The 20,314-nt window shown below is 28.9% G+C and overlaps 1 protein-coding gene across 18 annotated transcripts in view; it reads right to left on the bottom strand.

The window, feature by feature from the left end:
- Nucleotides 1-931: 931 nt before the first annotated feature.
- Nucleotides 932-20,314, bottom strand: part of LOC145188340 (putative ATP-dependent DNA helicase HFM1) — a 28,260-nt gene continuing 8,877 nt past the window's right edge. For 2 of the 18 annotated variants that reach the window (XM_090096304.1, XM_090096305.1), the window contains 31 exons: nucleotides 20,074-20,162; nucleotides 19,797-19,840; nucleotides 19,564-19,665; nucleotides 18,393-18,418; nucleotides 18,198-18,317; nucleotides 17,975-18,022; nucleotides 15,919-15,965; nucleotides 15,706-15,839; nucleotides 15,273-15,320; nucleotides 15,079-15,159; nucleotides 14,884-14,975; nucleotides 14,697-14,803; nucleotides 14,199-14,246; nucleotides 13,876-13,939; nucleotides 13,371-13,404; nucleotides 12,831-12,912; nucleotides 12,368-12,414; nucleotides 12,123-12,208; nucleotides 11,846-11,878; nucleotides 10,299-10,349; nucleotides 9,792-9,931; nucleotides 8,619-8,719; nucleotides 7,689-7,772; nucleotides 6,833-6,902; nucleotides 6,580-6,628; nucleotides 6,418-6,457; nucleotides 4,812-4,837; nucleotides 4,635-4,718; nucleotides 4,293-4,455; nucleotides 1,889-3,203; nucleotides 935-1,803 (listed from right to left, as the gene is read on the bottom strand). In XM_090096304.1, coding sequence (XP_089952430.1) covers nucleotides 1,767-1,803; nucleotides 1,889-3,203; nucleotides 4,293-4,455; nucleotides 4,635-4,718; nucleotides 4,812-4,837; nucleotides 6,418-6,457; nucleotides 6,580-6,628; nucleotides 6,833-6,902; nucleotides 7,689-7,772; nucleotides 8,619-8,719; nucleotides 9,792-9,931; nucleotides 10,299-10,349; nucleotides 11,846-11,878; nucleotides 12,123-12,208; nucleotides 12,368-12,414; nucleotides 12,831-12,912; nucleotides 13,371-13,404; nucleotides 13,876-13,939; nucleotides 14,199-14,246; nucleotides 14,697-14,803; nucleotides 14,884-14,975; nucleotides 15,079-15,159; nucleotides 15,273-15,320; nucleotides 15,706-15,839; nucleotides 15,919-15,965; nucleotides 17,975-18,022; nucleotides 18,198-18,317; nucleotides 18,393-18,418; nucleotides 19,564-19,665; nucleotides 19,797-19,840; nucleotides 20,074-20,162 — 3,492 coding nt within the window. In that variant the 3' untranslated portion in view covers nucleotides 935-1,766. The other 16 variants (XM_090096303.1, XM_090096287.1, XM_090096311.1 and 13 more) reach the window with 16 other exon arrangements.

Raw genomic sequence — 20,314 nt, 5'->3', positions numbered from 1 at the left:
ACACGTTTTTTTTTTTTTTTTTTTAATAAGAAACCAAGCAAATAGGCGAGTACTAAAGTGTTTCTTCTTTTAAGGATACTTTTTTACAACTGTAATAATTTCTTAAAACTTTCTTAAGTATCAAAAGAGAGAAAAAAGAAAATGAAATACAATTCGAAAACATGTTAATAATAAGATAAAATGTTTTACAGTAAGTCAACTAAAACTATTTGAATTCCGTCAACATCATTCAATGTAATATTAATTCTCATATTTTTGTCCTGAATAAAAGACAAATTAAGGAAATATTCCTTGAACTCTTTAATGAAATAAGTTTCTTATCGAACAGTAACTTAGTACTAATATTTTCTTATATAAAAAAAAAAACAAAAAAAAAAACATATTGAAATTAATTTAAGATGCATTTTTTTTTTTTTAAAAGAACAAAAAGATTTTTTTGCATGCTCTTATATTTCCATAGTTTTTTTTTTGTTTACTTTGTCATAAAGTCGTCCGCGAAAAAATACAACTGCGGAGTTCAAGATTCTGTTTATTACAGGTAAGCATTAGCCCACACCGGTACGTATCCGTCTATAAATACGTTTTCTTGCGTAAGGGATTGTACAAATGAAATGTGATCCGGCAGATAAAAAACAGATGACGTCTTTTAAACGAAGATTATGGATAATGGTCTAATTTTTTCGACTATTGTTTATTTTGTACAATAAAAGCCCATAACAGGATAACCAAGAGAATACATACCCTCACCAACAAATAAAAAAATCAATATTAAAAAAAAAAGAAAAAAAGTACGTCATAAAGATAACCGCAAAAAAATTTTTGAAAATATTTCTTTAACTGAAAATTTTGCGTTAGAAAAACCACAGCGAACTCGACAAACTTTACGAAAAAATTTCATAAACTTCTTTTTATTTTTAATACGCTTAACAGCATCTTTTTGAAAACGTTCAGCAATCGAAATTCCAAAGCTCAAACTAATTATCGAAGTCCAAAAAAGCTCACAGCTAAATACTTGATTTAAACATAACACTACTTAATTTACTATATATTTTTATTTAAACAAAAAAAAAAAAAAAAAAAAAAAAAAAAAAAGAGTAAGATAATAACAACCAGTTCCAAAAATTTAAATCTTTTAATATCTTAAAGTTGTTAACCGGTTGATACAAATCAATAGAACTTAATTCTACTAAACCGTTTGCGCAACTAATCGACGTATCTAGACCTTCTATTATTAGGAGTGCGAAAGCTGGCACAGGATAAAAAGTTACCAAAAGTTGTTAAAGAAATAGTCAAGAATTAGTACAAAGCAAGATTTTTGTTAAAAAAAAGTTTTCTTACTCGGTGTAAAGTTTTTTCCCTCAAATCTAAATCTTCAACAGTTATTATCACATGATTATTTTTATCACAAGATTACATTATCGGATGGCAAACCTTTTTAGATTAAATTAACTGTATAAGATAATTCTTATTAAAGATCAAAAGGCATGCAATATTTTTATAAATACGATTAAAAATAACACAAAAGCAGGAAAAAAAAAAGCCTAAAACACTTTTAAGCTCGTAAACCGGCAACGTAAAAGTTCTCTAGATAATATAAATTCACTAAATAATATAAACTTTAGAAGGATTCGAATCTTTACAAATGAATCTATTAAAACTCGAACCTTTTAAATTGAGTTGTTCTTAAAACAATTAACGCAAGAACCGTTATCCGTTGACACGCGAGTAAACCTTGCGAAAAATTCATATTTAATTGTTTCGCTTCGTTAACACTCGACGAAATCAAAGGTTTCTTCCGGATCGCTAAAACATTGAGAATCTTTGTAACAATCAACAAAATTGCTAACAAAAAATCAAATAGATCTCATAACAAAATTATTAAACTCACGCCTGCTGTATTTGTTTTGAATCCATTTGATTCTTTCTATATAAGAGATCATCAAGCTGGAAAACTGAGCTTTGCCAATTTTGAGTTACAGTTAAAGATTCACTTCCAGGTAATTGTCGATTAGAAAAATTTTCTCGTTTAATCTGAGCCAAACTTTTTGGAGAGTTTATAGTCTGAAAGTGTGAAAGAGAATTTGCTTGGTTTTTACCGAACGAATAATTCAAATCAAGATTTTCATTATAGCACTCTGAATCCTCCACTCTTAGAGGCATCCTGAGCGTGGAAGCTTCATTCTCTACGTCAAAAATATGCCTATTTCGAAACTCGCCGCATATTGATTCAGTGCCGTCTTTTGAACATTTTTCATCAAAATTACAAGACATTTGATTAGAAATACTAGAAGTTGATTTATCACATGAGAAATCTTTCCCACATAAATTCAATGAAGACTTTTGAAGAACAAACGGACAAACTTCGTTTTGTACAACCGGCACTTTAATCATGTCAGGATATTTTTTAGTTAAATCGAAAAACTTCTGTCTTGTTTCCTTCATATTCAGAACATCAGGTTCTTCGAATTCTTTTTTCGAACCATTAACGTTCAGAACATCAGGTACTTCGTATTGAGATTGTGAACCTTTACTATTCATCGTATCAAAGCAGTTGTTTATCAATAACATACCATTCTCATCAGTATAACGCATGGTTAAATTATTGCCATTGAAATATTCTTGGCGATCCGTTGAGTCTCGTTTTGGAACAACGGATATTTCGCTCTCTCGTTTTGAAACAGATATTTTACTGTCATTTAAGTCGATGCTTTCAGTGATATTGAAAGTAGGAGAAGATAATCGAGGCAAGCTTGATAATTTTTTCAGATATTCTGCATGAGCTTCGAGTGTTTTAAAATACTGGTCACCGTACATCTGATTTCTGCTTACATACTTGTTACTAAAGTTACTAGTTAAATTGAAACAAGGTTCCAAATTTTGTGTTTCTCTACCACGTGTTTTTAATGTTTTGCAGATTGTTTTATCTGAAACTAAACTGCTTTTTGATGAACTACTTTTACGAAAGTTGTTCATTCCACTAGAAAACGAATCATGAATGCTTGTACTGGTTCTTTCTACTTCGTCGAAACACTTAAACTCAAATAAATTTTGGTCGGATTTACGATCACAAGCCACAGGAACAACATGCTGGAGTGTTGCTGACCTTTCAGTTTCATCTTCTAGAATAGGAATCGGAGTATGAGAATCTTTATAAAAGTCTTCCTCGTATCCTCCAAACTGGTCACCATTTTCATCAACCAATTCTTATAAAGGAATTTAAGACTAACTTTTACATACATACATACATACATACATACACACATACATACATACATACATACATACATACATACATACATACATACATACATACATACATACATACATACATGCATCCATACATACATACATACATACATACATACATACATACATACATACATACATACATACATACATACATACATACATACATACATACATACATACATACAGTATTGGACAAAACATTTGCAACCAAATAATGCTAATTTAGTTTCTTTATATAAAAGTGCTGCATTTATTTAATTTAGAGAAATAACTATGTAACTGTTTAGAGACAAAGTTCTTCAAGTTTTGTTCATCACAAAGTTCATTATTTGTACACGAAAATTAATAAATTAATCAAAAGTGTTAAAGACATGTAAAATTAGGAACACTTTTTAGTATTGTTCGATATTGGTTGCAAATGTTTTGTCCAATACTGTACATACATACATGTATTTAGTCTTATATTAACATATAAATGTAGCTTTGACAAAATATACGATTATATCATACATCTTATTAATATTTATCTTTAAATATTTAATATTAGCTTAAAAAAAGAACAACATTAACTTCAGTAATTAAAATTGGTAGTGGTCAGTATTAACAGCTGTTTTATTAACCGATAGTTAGGAAAAAAACCAGTACCGATAAGAAGAAAATAATGATAATAAAACCGAAAGTAAGTAATTAATATCGACTTCTCCCGATTTTCGGTACCGTCATTACTTTTGATACCGAATGCTCCGGGTCTTCTTATGTTTAATTATTACTTTTTATGAGCTTTATTTGCTAAAACAATTTGCTGTCATGTTTAATTATTACTTTTTATGAGCTTTATTTGCTAAAACAATTTGCTGTCAAGATCCTGAATTTTTAATACAAAACTTATTACTACAATGCACTATATTTTTACTATAGTAACTAAGGTAACAAAAAAAAACAAAAAAACAATCAAAAAAAACCTTTACAAAACTATTTGCTTCATTTTGAAAAAAAACAAACAAATAACCAAAAACTTTTTTCACGAATTTTAAATCTCTTACTTTGATCAATGCTAAAGTCAACATAAAGATTAGAAGCCGAAGGATCGTCTTGTAAACTGTTATATGCACGCAGATTTTGAAAAGAGTCCACCTGAGATAGCATACCTCCATCTAAAAGTTTCCGACGTTTATTCATTTCGCTATTGTTTTGTTCCGCTTCATTCTTAAAGTGAAAATTTTTTATCTTTACAGATATCTGAGCACTATTTTACTTTAAATATCTTTACAAACCCTTTACATACAAATATAAATTGTATATTAAAGAACTTTCATTAAAAAAAATATTTTAAGAATGTTAAAAAGCTATAGAAAAATTACTTTTTGAGGGTTTAAAATAATCACCTTTAGACAAACTGATCTTTTACGATTATATGCATAAGCTTCAAAATCATTGGTTACATTTTTTAAAGAAACCTCATAGGAAGGCTTAAAAAAAAACTATTATATATCAGATTCAAATGAATGAATGATCTTGCATTTGGATTGATGGATGGGTAATAAATGAAATTGTGTTATTACCTGTACATCATGTTTGGATGCAGCCGCTAAAAAGAAAGTTTACACTATGAATGGAGAAAACCATATCTTGATAATTTTCTACATAAACTCAACATTTTTGCACATGTGTTTGTACACACACACACACACACACACACACACACACACACACACACACACACACACACACACACACACACACACACACACACACACACACACACACACACACACACACACACACACACACACACACACACACACACACACACACACACACACACACACACACACACACACACACACACACACACACACACACACACACACACACACACACACACACACACACACACACACACACACACACACACACACACACACACACACACACACACACACACACACACACACACACACACACACACACACACACACACACACACACACACACACACACACACACACACACACACACACACACACACACACACACACACACACACACACACACACACACACACACACACACACACACACACACACACACACACACACACACACACACACACACACACACACACACACACACACACACACACACACACACACACACACACACACACACACACACACACACACACACACACACACACACACACACACACACACACACACACACACACACACACACACACACACACACACACACACACACACACACACACACACACACACACACACACACACACACACACACACACACACACACACACACACACACACACACACACACACACACACACACACACACACACACACACACACACACACACACACACACACACACACACACACACACACACACACACACACACACACACACACACACACACACACACACACACACACACACACACACACACACACACACACACACACACACACACACACACACACACACACACACACACACACACACACACACACACACACACACACACACACACACACACACACACACACACACACACACACACACACACACACACACACACACACACACACACACACACACACACACACACACACACACACACACACACACACACACACACACACACACACACACACACACACACACACACACACACACACACACACACACACACACACACACACACACACACACACACACACACACACACACACACACACACACACACACACACACACACACACACACACACACACACACACACACACACACACACACACACACACACACACACACACACACACACACACACACACACACACACACACACACACACACACACACACACACACACACACACACACACACACACACACACACACACACACACACACACACACACACACACACACACACACACACACACACACACACACACACACACACACACACACACACACACACACACACACACACACACACACACACACACACACACACACACACACACACACACACACACACACACACACACACACACACACACACACACACACACACACACACACACACACACACACACACACACACACACACACACACGTGTATGTAAAAGAAAGTCTAGCTTACATATAGATCTCTTCATCGGCAACCTTCGCAAATTAGTGTTCTGAATCAAAATGTTATTGAAAATAAAGTTATAATTTCTCTTTTTTTACAATTTGAGGAGCAACAAACTCTCAAATGAGAAGGAAAAATCTGTTAAAAAATGTACAGAACATGTATACTAACAGAATCAGGCATTCTTTGTAAAATAGCTTTGCAACATCGATGGCCACAGGTGTGCAATGTTAAAGAAATTTCAACTGGCATTATATAAACAAAAAAACAAAGATTTTAATTTGTAGTGGTTAAGAGTTGATTGTTAAATGGTTTCAGACACTCAGACAAAAATGACAGCAAACAAATTTTCGAAATGACAGCTAAAAGTGTCATTAAATACCAGTAGAAATTATGAAGGATTATAAAATAATGAAAAAGATATTTCAATTTATTAATGCATCTATGATTACACTCCACCAAGGGCTTTGCTTTGTTGCATGATATTTCTTGACCTAAGAGTAAAAACTTATAAAAGGATTTTAAACTACATAAACTTATTTCATGGATTTACTTTCACTATACTACTCTGGATTTCAAAAATTACTATAAAGTTTTTTTTTTTCAAGTTGTTCAACAACTTTAACAAAAAAGCTCATCTGAAAGACATGCCACTTTCAGAATCCTCACAAACTTTTGTAAAGGATCTTCAAAACATGGTTACACTAGTTTACATTAAACACAATTTTATAATATCAAAATAAAAATTAAATTTAAAAATGTTAAAAAACTGCTTGCTATGTTTGCATAGGATATAAATTTAAATTTAAATGATCCATTTTATGTTAAATTCTTAACAATATCTGAACTCAACTGATTACTTTTATTATAATCTTAATTGGATATTATTATTACTTTAACCATTACACTATTATCATTCTTACCGCTCTTACCACTAGCTTACTAAGGTTAAGTCAAACTTCTCATTTGCATGAGATACTTGACTTAGGCTTTGAAAGCTAAGCAGTTGCATTTAATTTTGTATAGGCTCTAGTTAAAGTTATCTATGACTTGATATGCTTGACATGCAGATGTAGGCAGAATACTAATATGTTGAGACCAGCATATGTTTGATTACTTGCATAATGATGCAGAGGAAGTAATCAAGTATATGCTGGTCTTAACTATTTTTTGAGAAAATATCACTTAAATATGTTATACATAAACACCCACAAAATAATAATCTAAAAGTTTTTAAAAAATGATGGCAATTAAAATCCAATAATAATTTACACATTTACCAAGTAAGTTAGTCTTTTCACAAATAATTTCATTAGCATTTCTAGTGAATCCAGGAGTGAATGAAGTTTGCACATCCAGACCAACTTAAAGAAAGAATTATGCTTATACAAGATATCAAGTGAATTTGTATAGTAATTTATTAAAAAAAAGAGCTGATCCTAATCATGAGTTACTGTTTTGGTTAGAAGACTCTGTAACAATTTTTGAGAAATAGGATTGTATTGAATGAGTTTTTTAGGGATGAAAAATGAACACACTTGTATACTATGAAAAAAAAAAGCAACTTTTTTAAATTGGACTTACCATTCAAGTTTTTAAAATCCAGTCGTTAAAAGACCAGAATGGTTAGGCAAAAAGAGATTTCTGTGTTCATTTGTAAAAGCCTGTGAATTTATGATATTTAATAGAATTAAAAAAAAAGTTTCATATTCTATGCAAATGCTGTCACATTCTTATAAAAGGTCACTAAATTTTTTCTACTAAATTCTCTTTTGCTAAAAAAAGACCATTTTTAGGTATAACAAATGAAATTTTTTAAAGATTTTTAGTAGTTAAAATAACAAATAAAACCTAAAACTTTTTCTTTAACGTAACTCTCACCTGAATTATCTTCAGATATCCTTCTGCAACATTTTTGTTTTTTAATTTTTGCATTTTTTATATATTTAATATTAACTATATTGCTTTTGCATATGTTATTACACTGTTCAAAAACTTACATTAGAACGATTTGTTTGGCCAAAAATGAGTCAACCAGATAATTCTCTTTGAGGTTAATAGTGACCTCTGGACATTGTTAACCAATTTTTCATCATAAATTTTATTTTATGATCAAGGTGACCATTTTTTAATTAAGCTCAAGTTTTTTATAAATTTTTTTTTTAATTAAAAAAGTCTATATTTAATCTGCTAATAAAATCTAAATATACCATATTGTAAATTGATAAGATTTATGCTGATACTACAAGTCTTTGAGGTCTTGTTAACAATAATTTTTGTAAACCATATGGATCCTTGAAAATGATAAATGCTAAATTAAAATGTTAATAAAAGTATTCAAGCAGGACACAAACAAATAAAAAATTAAAATGAAAATACATTTTTAAAAAGATTTTTTTTTAAAAAAAATAAAAAAGCAACTTCTTTGTTAAAAAAAATATTTTAAAATGGCAATATTAAAGAACATGCAAGATTGTAAAACTAAACTGAACATTTGGACATTATGAATGAACATTAGACATGATCATTTCATATCAAATCATGCCATTTGATATTATTGGTTATCATGGTTTTTTTTGAACAATAAGGCATTTTATTAAACAACCAAAACATCTCTGCTCCTCACATTTTATACCAAAGAAACTTATAAAAACTTATGTTTATTGCACACAATCCTTTAGCAGAAAACTGTTAAAGAGTTTGTATATTGTTAATAAAAAATCTAAGTTTTTTTAGTAAATAAGTATTCTAAAACATGTGTTTTTTAGTAGATAAATATTTTTTAACTTATAAAAACTATAGATATCAATAAAAGATTTCCCCTGTTTTCAGATGAAAACAATGGAAGAGTCCACCCAGACCATTTTTACATTCATCTTGTAACTTCAAAATTGATATCTCAAACTTTAAATATTCTGGAAAAATAGGGAGTATCTTTAGCTTTCATTCTTAAACCCATTATGAGTGTCTTTTTTGTGAGCCATTTCTTCTCTAAGGTTTGATAAAAAATATTGCAGCATCTTAACTTGAGAATCTTTTAAAGTTCCTATATTTTTAAAAGTTTCAAAGCCAACATGTCACAATAACAGTTTTCTTGTACTACAATGAAGGATAGGTCTAGTTTTTTAAATTAAGATTTTTTTCCAAGTAAGATAAAATAAGAGTCATTCTGTTTTTAATAAGAAATAGCTTCTAAATGTTAACAAATATTTTTTTTTTTTAAATTCAAAGTATCTTAAGCCTAAATAAACATGTGGGGCAATTTATTTACAATAATCTCAATATATAGTAAAAAACTCTTTTTACTTTTAAAAAACCAAAAAAGGACAAGACTGAAATATATATACTATTTAACACCAAACTAAAACTCATGAAAAACTTACGAAATTTTTTGCTTAAAGAGAATTCTGTTATCTGAATCACCAATAAGTAAAAGATACTGTAGAGGATGCACTTGATCTTTCTTGTTGAGCAAGACTACCTTCACTAATACATGTGCCTGACTTAAGCTAAGTTCTCCTTCCTACATTTATAACCATGTAAATAACAAAGCAGAGTTTAATTCTACAACACCATGATTGAGCCTACTTTCAACCTTTAACTTTTTTTTACTGGGGAGTCTCATTCTTATGTAGAAAAAAATAGAAGAAACTAATAACAACTGAGAGAGCACAAAATCTAAAGAAAATCGCAGCGAAAAATAGAATGTGTATGTAAGAACTTATTTTACTATTTAGCTGAAAGTAGAAATATGTTATTGAGAAATAAAATAACTTAATGCATTGTGATAAAGAAAAATTGTGTTTTTTTTATTTAAGCACTGTATGATAATATTAACATAATAAAACTGAAAAAAAGATTATTTTGTTGATCACACCAAAATAATTTACCTGTTTAACTATTACATCAAACTTTGGCAGAGATGAAACTAACTGTTTCACCTATAAAGTTAAACACACTACACAACACAAATATTAACATAATTTATTACGCAGGCCTGTAAAAAATAATGCTTAGAAATTTTTCCCTAATTTGTTTGATTTCTCTAGAATTTTTGGTGTCTTTAATAACGTTTTTTTTTTAAAAATAAACTCAGAAAAGAGCTATATTTTTTAATAAAAATCTTGTTCTTTATAAATGGCAACACCAATGCACAGCTAAAACGGAAGAAACTAATTTCAGTGAGACAGCACTACATTTTGGCAAAATATTTGTTTCATGTATAAAAAAGCACTTGATATCAGATGTGGCATATATTTTGTAACATTTAAATAATTTAATATTACTAAAAAAAGAACAAATATATTTTTAATATAATATTTATTTAACATACTTTAATAAATAATAATTAACTATGGTTAATTATATTATCTCTATTGTTTTTTTCTATTGACTTAAAACAGAAAAGTGTCAATTACTTCCCTTGTAAAATTTTCATTGTCTTTTTTAATTTTCTTGATCAGACATTTTCCTATTGTTACTTTTGTAATCGACATTCTTACTGATTTTGTTCCATACTGAATAGTCCATTTCATTCAGTTTGAGTGTATTTAGAAGCCATTTTTCTTTGGGTATAAAGGATTTGAAGTTATTTTTGCACCAATTTTGAGTCAAATCACTTGTATGTGGACTTGACCATCTTGTTGAACATCCAATCATCTCTATGGGAAAGCCTGTCACCTTCTCTCTTATAAAACTTCAAAACATCAATATAGTTCTCTGCATTAAGCTGTTGGCCTTTATCAAACAAGAAAGACTGCATGAGGCCATTTCATGATACCTCATAGCAACCATTACATTTCTAGGGTATTTCTCTTCTTTGAATATACCACCCGAATCATTTGCACTTTACTGATCATCAGCCCAAATAATATTGTTTTGGGAATTATAGTAGCCATCTGACATGAACATCTTTTCGTCTGTAAACATTGTTTTTTCAACTTTTTCTCAATTCAGGTTCTTTCTCATCCAGATGCAATTTGATTTTCTTTTTGCTTTATGATCTGAAGTTAACTTGGGAACTCTGATTGTTTTATATGGATATTTACATAAACATTTTTTTAGCACTCATTGAATAGATCTATTGCTGATACTAAAGTCTTGTGCTATGGCTCTTGAACTTTTTCAATGACTTTTGGATTTTAGTTGACTTTCGATTGAATTGATTAATCTCTTTGTTTGTTTACTATGCAGTTGTTTTTACAATCATGTGATATTGCAAAAAAAAAAAAAAAAAAAAAGTTGCATAACATAAGCCACATCCAATAATGTATAAGTTTCATTTTGAAGAAATGTCATGCAATGGAACTTCTTTACAAATTTTTAAAAAATAATTTTGGTGACCAGTGCTAAAAATGCTTTAAGAATGATCTATTACTTTTCAGACAATGTTTTTGTCATAAGCCTGTTTATATTACTATTTAATTATAAACCTTACTTGTGAACCGAATGGAGGATGTCGATTTACAATCTATATATAATAAAAGTTATGAAAAATTACTTTAAAAACTAAAAATATAAAATTAAAGATGTATAATTAAATTTAAGTATAATAATCTAAATAATTTAAATAAAGCACATAGAAATAACCTTTATTATATTGGTGAATGTATCCTTATGAACAAGATATTATTGTTATGAATACATATTGTTAAAGAAATATTAATAGATATTCTTAAAAACATTAATTTCAATAATATTAAACAAATAAGTACCAGTTCTATTTCCCTGGGATTTGTTTCTTCTATTTTTATGAATGTTGTAAGACCAGCTGCCACTAATGCTGCTGATAATGATGCACCTACAAATAATTTCAAATGGAAATAAAAAAAACAACCTCTCCCCAGATGAAGCTTAAAACACTAAAAAAAAACAAAGTTGTTTAAAGTTTTTAAACTCAAGAATAAAAAATAATTAAAGAGAATTATAAGCATTTTAAAAATAAAAAAACTATGTTTACCAATCTTTTCCAATTGTCGAGAGACATATATAGAATTTTCCCATAGCCTTAAAGAATAGAGGGATGTATAAATATTTAAAAAAAAATTCAGTAAATGTAACTCAATTAAATGAAAATTCAACCAACTTTATCTTTTATTAAGAACAGATTGTTAACAGAAATTGATAAATTATTATAAAAAAAACACCAACTTGAAAAAATGAATTCAAATATTTAAAAAAGCACAAAACCAATATCTAAAAACATGTAAATAGGTTTTTTGAAAAATTTGGAAAATAAAAGTGTGGAAAAAGTTTCTATTTACAAAAGGTTGAGAATTTTATAATTTTTACCTATTTGAATTCCAAGATTTTGTTTTAAGTGTACACTGTTTGGCCAATATTATGTATTTATAAGCAATCTAATTTTAAAATACAATTCATAAAAAAAATCTCAGTTCACTTAAATTTATAAATATATTTACTTCGCACGAATACATTTACATAACAGCACAGAGTTAAGAGCAGTCTGAAAGTTACTTTGAAGTAGAAAGTATTCCATCATGACTAAAATGAAAGTTTAAAGTATTAATAGCTTTTAATATCAAATTAAGGTAAACAATACAGGAGTCATGAAAAAAATTCAACTTTGAGTACTTGATACTAAAACAGCAACAATTTTAACCCAACAATTTGAAAAGAAAAATAACTACTTTTTAAATAATCAATTAAAATTAAAAACAAAAAAATTTCAAAAGTATGTAAGACAGTACTACCCTCACAAGGAAAACTAATTTATCTGCAAAAAATTGTTTTGGCGCAAATCACAAATATGAAAAGTTGGACTTTACTAACAAACTGTGACAGCATAATGTTAGAAAAACAGAGATAAGTTACAACTTGTTTTTTTATTGTGGAGACGTAAGACAGAAAAATTTGGTAAAACTAAAAAAAACACTTTTTTATTTTATCATTTTAATTTATTGTAAAAAAAGTTTGAAACTTATTTAAGAAAATTAACTTACATCGAGAGATTCTTTGACCAATTTGAAATATTTTCTACAACCAAAAAAAATAAAGACAATAAATAAAGATAACATTTAACATTTGTATAAAATTCTAACAAAACCAATTTTTTTTAAGAAAAAAAAAAACAACTTTATTCCCTCTAACAAGAGAAACAAGATTTAACAAAGTATGTCTCTTTGATTCAAAAGTTATTAACAGAATTGATTAGTATACATTCATACTATATTATAATGTAGAATGCAACACAGAGAGCACCCTCAATTTAATCAATGCTTTAAACAAAAACTAATTGGTTTTTGAGTTTATAATAGAAGTATAAAAAGTGTAATTAGATGGTTGATGAAAACAAACAGTTTATTGACAATATAATACAACATATATTTGCAATTTAGAACCTACTACTTGTTAAATACAACATAATAAACTCAATTATAAAGATGAAAAATTTTGATAACTTAGATATAGACCAGCTTCTAACAAATTTTAAAATATTCTATTTACCCCAGTGTCTTGCAATAGGGAGAATTCAGTAACAGAAAGACATCCAAGAGCAGATTGTAGAAGACTAGCAAAATAGTTTGTGGAAGTGTTAAAATACAAAATATAAACTTGTTAAATTGACTCTTATGAATTTTTTTTTGTACATTTCAAACAAAAAATCATGTTAAAGTCAGCTAAGCAAACTATTAAAAAATTAGAGTTCCACAATGCACAGCTGCATAATTTGCAGTGCCACACAATGACTGAGAATCTTAAGATAAAAACATACAAGCAATTCTTAAAATTTAACTGAAAGTTTAAATATAAACACAAAATCCGGTCACCAATTGATTTTCATTGCAGTACTTGATATCTTTGAAGGCAGAGGGAATCTAGAACCAAAACTCAATTCTCAAAACTAATAAAATGACAAATTTACTATGATAATATATGATAATATAGAACTTATCCTATGAATGCATTAATGAGTTGTATGAATTGATCACTCACTATAAACATTGATAATGTACCCTTTTTATTGAAAAACAGAACTTACAATATGTAATGAGCTATGAATTAATATAATGCACCATGAGAATTGACAGTTTAAAGCTGTGATGCATAACGTATATAAAACCATGAGGCCTTACAATTAAAAAAGAAAAAATTTCTTTTAATGTAACCTCTATTATAACTTTGATTGTTGTTTTATTCAATTTTTATACTTATAAAATCTATTTTATTGCTATAAAAGTTAAACAAATTGATTAAAATTAGCTTAGATGAAAATATACTGCAAAACACATCAAATAATGAGCCACACTTAAAAGAGAAAAGATCACCTAATGGTTGTTCTCTTTTTGTCTTTATTTAACATGTTAAGAACTTTCTTCTCATTTTGACGAACAGTCATTTCTTTGAATTCTTCAGCTCTTGATAAAAGCTCAATCTTTATTAGAAAAAAGAAAAATGAAAAAAAAATTCAACTCTTCATAGCTGAAATTTTTATAACAACAAAAAATTGCAAACCATGTCTGCCATGCTTTCATGCCCATTAGCTCCAGAAAACAACTTTAGTGTTTCAAAGTTGATGCAATAGTTTGCCATTAGCTTACCAATTTCTAAAGATAGTGTGAAACATCCTTATAAAGTAATAGAATGGATTCTTGGTAGGATTTGACTTTAAAATACCAACATATTTCTTCTTTTTTTAAATAATCATACCAGTTGAAATGAACTGTCCATTATCATTGCATAACACCAGATGTAATGTTTGTAAAGACTTCAGTGCACGCAAACACATTGCTGTTAAATGAAACAAAAAAATTTGGAATTATTTATCTTATTTTTGAAAAATGTTGCTCACAATGAACAGGATAAATTAGAAAAATATCCAGAAACTATTATATTAAATTTACCTTGTAACCTTTTGCTTAGAGCATCTTTATCTAGACCTTCAGGAGCCCCTGTTTAAAGAAAAAAATTATTTTGCAAAATAATTTGGCTTTTAATAGTTGATTGAAATTTTTTCCCTATGTTTGATATATATTTAAAAATAACTGCACTTTTTAAAGTATGAGAATTTTAAATAAATTTCAAAAAACCAGACTAAATTTTAAATTAACTTAAAAAAACTACAGACCATGTAGTAACTATTAAACCTTTTACTATACAGATGACCTCTATCATGTTAGGAAAATTGTGTTAGACAGAAGCTTAATACTTTAACATTAGATTTTTTTTTATATTATTAAGTTTATTTATGTCTTAATATTTTCTTCTTAACAGAATGCAAAATGTGATTTTTAAACAAAAAATAAACAAAAAAAAAAAACAGCAAATAAAACATGCCATAATATTTAGGATTCTGTTGCATTCTTCTGTATAAGAAAGTTGATTTTAACCAATCTTGTGCAACATCAGCGTTTTCTATAGTTCCTAATACAATCTCTACGTTGAGATGTTCAGTTAAATGATGATGCAAACTAAATAAATGCACAGCAACACAATCAATTTTGAATAATAAACAAATTAAACTATCAAAAATTGAAATTAATTTGTAACCTGCTTTCAATGCTTTGATTGCCTGAGACAAGAGCTTCATATTTCTTCTTTAAAAAAAAAAAAGCAAAAAATGCTTGCATGAGATCAACAAAGAAAATATTACCTATTTTAAACTTACCTTATTTTATCTTAGTTTAATTTTTTTTTTCCATTACATCACATTTTCTTATTACTTGCTTTATATACTTAAGTGATTTTTTTTTCCCATTATGTCACATTTTCTTATTATTTGCTTTATATACTTAAGTAATAAAACTAAAAACAGAACTTAATTTTTTTTTTAAAAAATCTCACTGAACAAATATTTCCTCAAACTTATTTAAAAATACTTTTTACAAATTATTATATAGCAGTCATCTTTTCCAAGGCTGATCTTATTATTTGGTCAAGGAATTAATTTGTGCGGTTTGACAAGGGATTACAAAACTAGCTTATTGTCTCAGCGTTTCGTTTAGCCATGCATGCGTGCGAAGATCACTGTTATTGCGCATCATTTTCATTATAAATCATTTTATTTAAGCGTAAACAACACTATTTTTAATTTAACTGATAATGTCGATTTTTGTTCCTGATAAAGTGTTTTTGCGGGGAATTCTTCTTCATTACTTTAACATGAAGAAAAGTGCTACCAAAAGTCATCGTATTTTGGTTGAAGTTTATGGTGACCATGCTCTAGCTGAGCGAACGTGTCTGAAGTGGTTTGCACGGTTTAAAAGTGGTAATTTTTGTTTGGAAGACCAAGAGCGACCAGGACAGCTGAAAAAATTTGAAGATGCAGAATTGGCAGCATTGCTTGATCAGGATTCTTGTCAAACGCAAGAGGACCTTGCAAAATCATTAGGAGTTGAACAATCAACAGTTTCCAGACGCTTCAAAGCCATGGGTATGATTCAAAAAATGTCTCATTGGGTTCCACATGAATTGAAAGACAGAGACGTGGAAAGAGGGAAGACCATTTGTGAATTGCTGCTTGAAAGACAGAAAAGAAAGGGATTTTTGCATCGAATCGTTACTGGTGATGAGAAATGGATTTATTACGAGAATCCTAAACAAAAAAAGGCCTGGGTAAAGCCAGGTGAACCAGGTCCATCACAAACCAAACGGAATATTCACTGTGCAAAGTTTATGCTGTGTATATGGTGGGATATGAAAGGTGTGGTGTACCATGAGCTTCTGACACCTGGTGAAACTATTAATGGAGAATGTTATCAACAACAATTAATGCATTTGAAGCAAGCTCTGGTCATAAAACGACCAGATTGGGGTAACAGACATGATAAACTCATTTTTCAGCATGATAACGCTCGACCACATGATGCAAAACCTGTCAAAAACTATTTGGAAAATGTCGGATGGGAAGTGTTACCCCACCCGCCGTATTCTCCGGACATTGCTCCTTCTGACTACTACTTGTTCGATTGCATGAATAACGATTTGATTGGACAGCGCTTGACTTCTTCAGAAAATATCGAAAAATGGGTCTCTGATTGGATCACTTCTAAGGATGAAGCATTTTTTCGACACGGAATTCGTAAATTGCTGGAAAGATGGGCAAAAGTAGTGACTAGCGATGGACACTATTTTCATTAATATATTCATCCATTCAGTTTTTGAAATAAACCTTCAATTTTCAATTAAAAACCGCACAAATTAATTCCTAGACCAAATAATTTAACTTATTTTAAATTCAATAATGGAAATGTTGGGGAAATTTAAGAACAGCTACGTGCCTATCTGGAAATTGTCAATCAGGGAAGTGTCCTTAGGATATGTTTATTAGAAGAAAAGTTTTTTACAGAGAAATTTGCATACCAAAATTTCTACAAACATCCTAAATTTCAAAATAGTTTCTAACTTGTCTAAACTCATTACAAATTAGTAATTTAAAATAATTAGTTACACTGATAATTTATTTGTAATAATTATAGTTCAATATAAAGATTTGTTTTTAGTTGAAAATCTATTAATTGAACTTATTCAATTATTTCATAATTATGTAAAATAGAAATATACTTATCTGGATTTCTCAATCGACATTAATTGAACTAAAGCCTACCTTATTTTGGATCTTAGTCATTACAACAGCTGTTGCTGAGGTGTCAAACTTTGCAGTAAACAAAAAACAAAAAACAAAACCAAAAAAAAAATAAACTAAAAAAAAAATAATTAAAAAAACCTAACTTTTTATTGCTAAAATAAACAAATATAGGAACAAAATAATTATAAAAACAAACAACTTGTTAAGACAATTTAAGTAACAAGTATTAAAATAAAACTACCTGAGGCCGTCCTGCTCTGCCCATCATTTGTAAAATCTGGGCCTCAGGATATTCAACATTATTACTCATTTCATAATGCATGGTGCCTTTTATAACTACCAAGTGAGCAGGAAGATTGACCTATTTACAATAACAAAAACTATAACTTATGTAAACAATTTCCATCATCAAATAAATGTGTAAATACAAACTCACCCCCATTGCCAACGTACTGGTACAAACTAAAAAAAAATCAAATTAGTTCATTTCGATTAAGAAAATGATAAAAAATTTGATAAACAAATAATTTAAACTAGTATTTAATTATTTATTTATCAAATCATTATTTATTAAAAATCTATTTACAGTAATAAAAGTATATATAGACAACTTGCTAATTAAAACTAAATTTAATTTTATCAATAATGTTCAACCTTAATGAAAATAAAGAGTGGGTGCAAGCGTTATTTCATAAAAAATATAAAATAAACTACATGAAAAGCTGTAACAATGATCAAAATAATGGGTTAGAGATCAATATTGTCTCCTAAGATAAAGTATTTTTAACCATTACTCACATTAGTAGAAGCAAAGACTGTGACTTACCGTATATACTTGCATATAAGTCGATCCAAAATCAATACAAAATCAATATTAAATGAAACATTTTTTAATCAAAAAAAAAAGAAATACGAAAAAAAAAAATTTCTAGGAATAAATTTGTTTTTTTTCTGACCCGCATATAAGTCGAATTGCTGTTTTAGAGTAAATATCTTGTCCAAAATTTCTCGACTTATACGCGAGTATATACGATAAATCTTCAGATTTAAAGATTGCCTGATGAGAGACAACTTTATTATTTATTCTTATTTGTAGAAATTATGTAAAGTGAAATAAGACACTGAGTTTAAAAAATCTACATTTAAAATAAAACTTGCATTACTGCTAAGATTTTTAGTGACAAAAGAAAGTCAGCAACCCATGTTATTTGTATTTCATATTTGCTACTCTGCTGTATGCAAATTTGTTGCAGAAACATCCATGATTTTTTTTTAAATCAGGGAACATAATGAGGTGTGAGAAAAAGTTTTAAAAAAACAATTTTTTTCAATTTCATGTTTATTAAAGTATGAAGTGCTCAGTTATTTTTATAAGCTCAGAATGATATCATAAGATATATTTATTTACAATAACAAAATGAAAATCCAAATTACCAGGAAACTTAAAAAACAAAAGTGTTCCAAGAAAATTATTAAAGTTCAATGCAAAAGGTTCTAAAGTATTCTATTTATTTACTGAGAGCACCTTTTTCAAATGCAAGAGTGTTAAAACTGTTATGGGATCTTTTTTCAAATGCAAGAGTGTTAAAACTGTTATGGGATCTTACATAAAACAGGGAGGTCTCCATTGGAAAATATTTCTTCAATGCGTTTGCGATCATTCAAATGTAAACCAGCATGATGGTATCCACAACCACGTTGCACATAATCTGCAACAAAGAAAATTTTTCTTTAGCAACACAAAATAAAATAATTATACTAAGTAATTTTACTAAAAATATTTTATAAAATAAAGTCATGATTTAAACCAATAAAGTAATTTTAATTGGGATGGAGAAACCTTGCAGTTTGGAATCATGCATGCTGTTTGCATAACTGAGCAGTCTAAAATTGATGCATATAATAAGAAGCAACCAGGAGAGAAAAGATTTTTTATTTTGCAACAAATTCTCCAGAAATTCTTTAAAATTCCAAACATTTTAGGAAAATAATAATTGCTTTTTTTTATTTTTATTAAAAAATTATTTAAAAAAAGCAGACAATACAAATAAAAATATAATTTTTTAAACATGAAGTGTAACAAATATTTCAAGTATTTTAATACAAAGGAAATTTACCTTTGTTTCTGTTGTGAATTCATAATAAAACGTGCATCTTTAACAAGAATTCCAGCTGCTTGAACAGCACTTTTGCGAGTGCAACAAAACTAAATATGATTTTAAAAAATCAAAAATTTCTTTAACACAACTACATGGTACTTTTTTAACTAAAACTACTCTAAAAAACAACTTTGATTTAAAGACAAATTAATTAACCTAACTTTAAATAAAAAGCTATGAAATTAATTTTAAATAATTA

Source organism: Hydra viridissima, unplaced genomic scaffold, assembly GCF_058129835.1.
Source record: "Hydra viridissima isolate aposymbiotic clone 2 unplaced genomic scaffold, HvirCarnegie_v1 scaffold_1, whole genome shotgun sequence".
In the NCBI taxonomy this organism is placed as follows: Eukaryota; Metazoa; Cnidaria; class Hydrozoa; order Anthoathecata; family Hydridae; genus Hydra; species Hydra viridissima.
The sequence above is the reverse complement of the archived record's forward strand: the minus strand, read 5'-3'. Positions and strand labels throughout refer to the sequence as shown.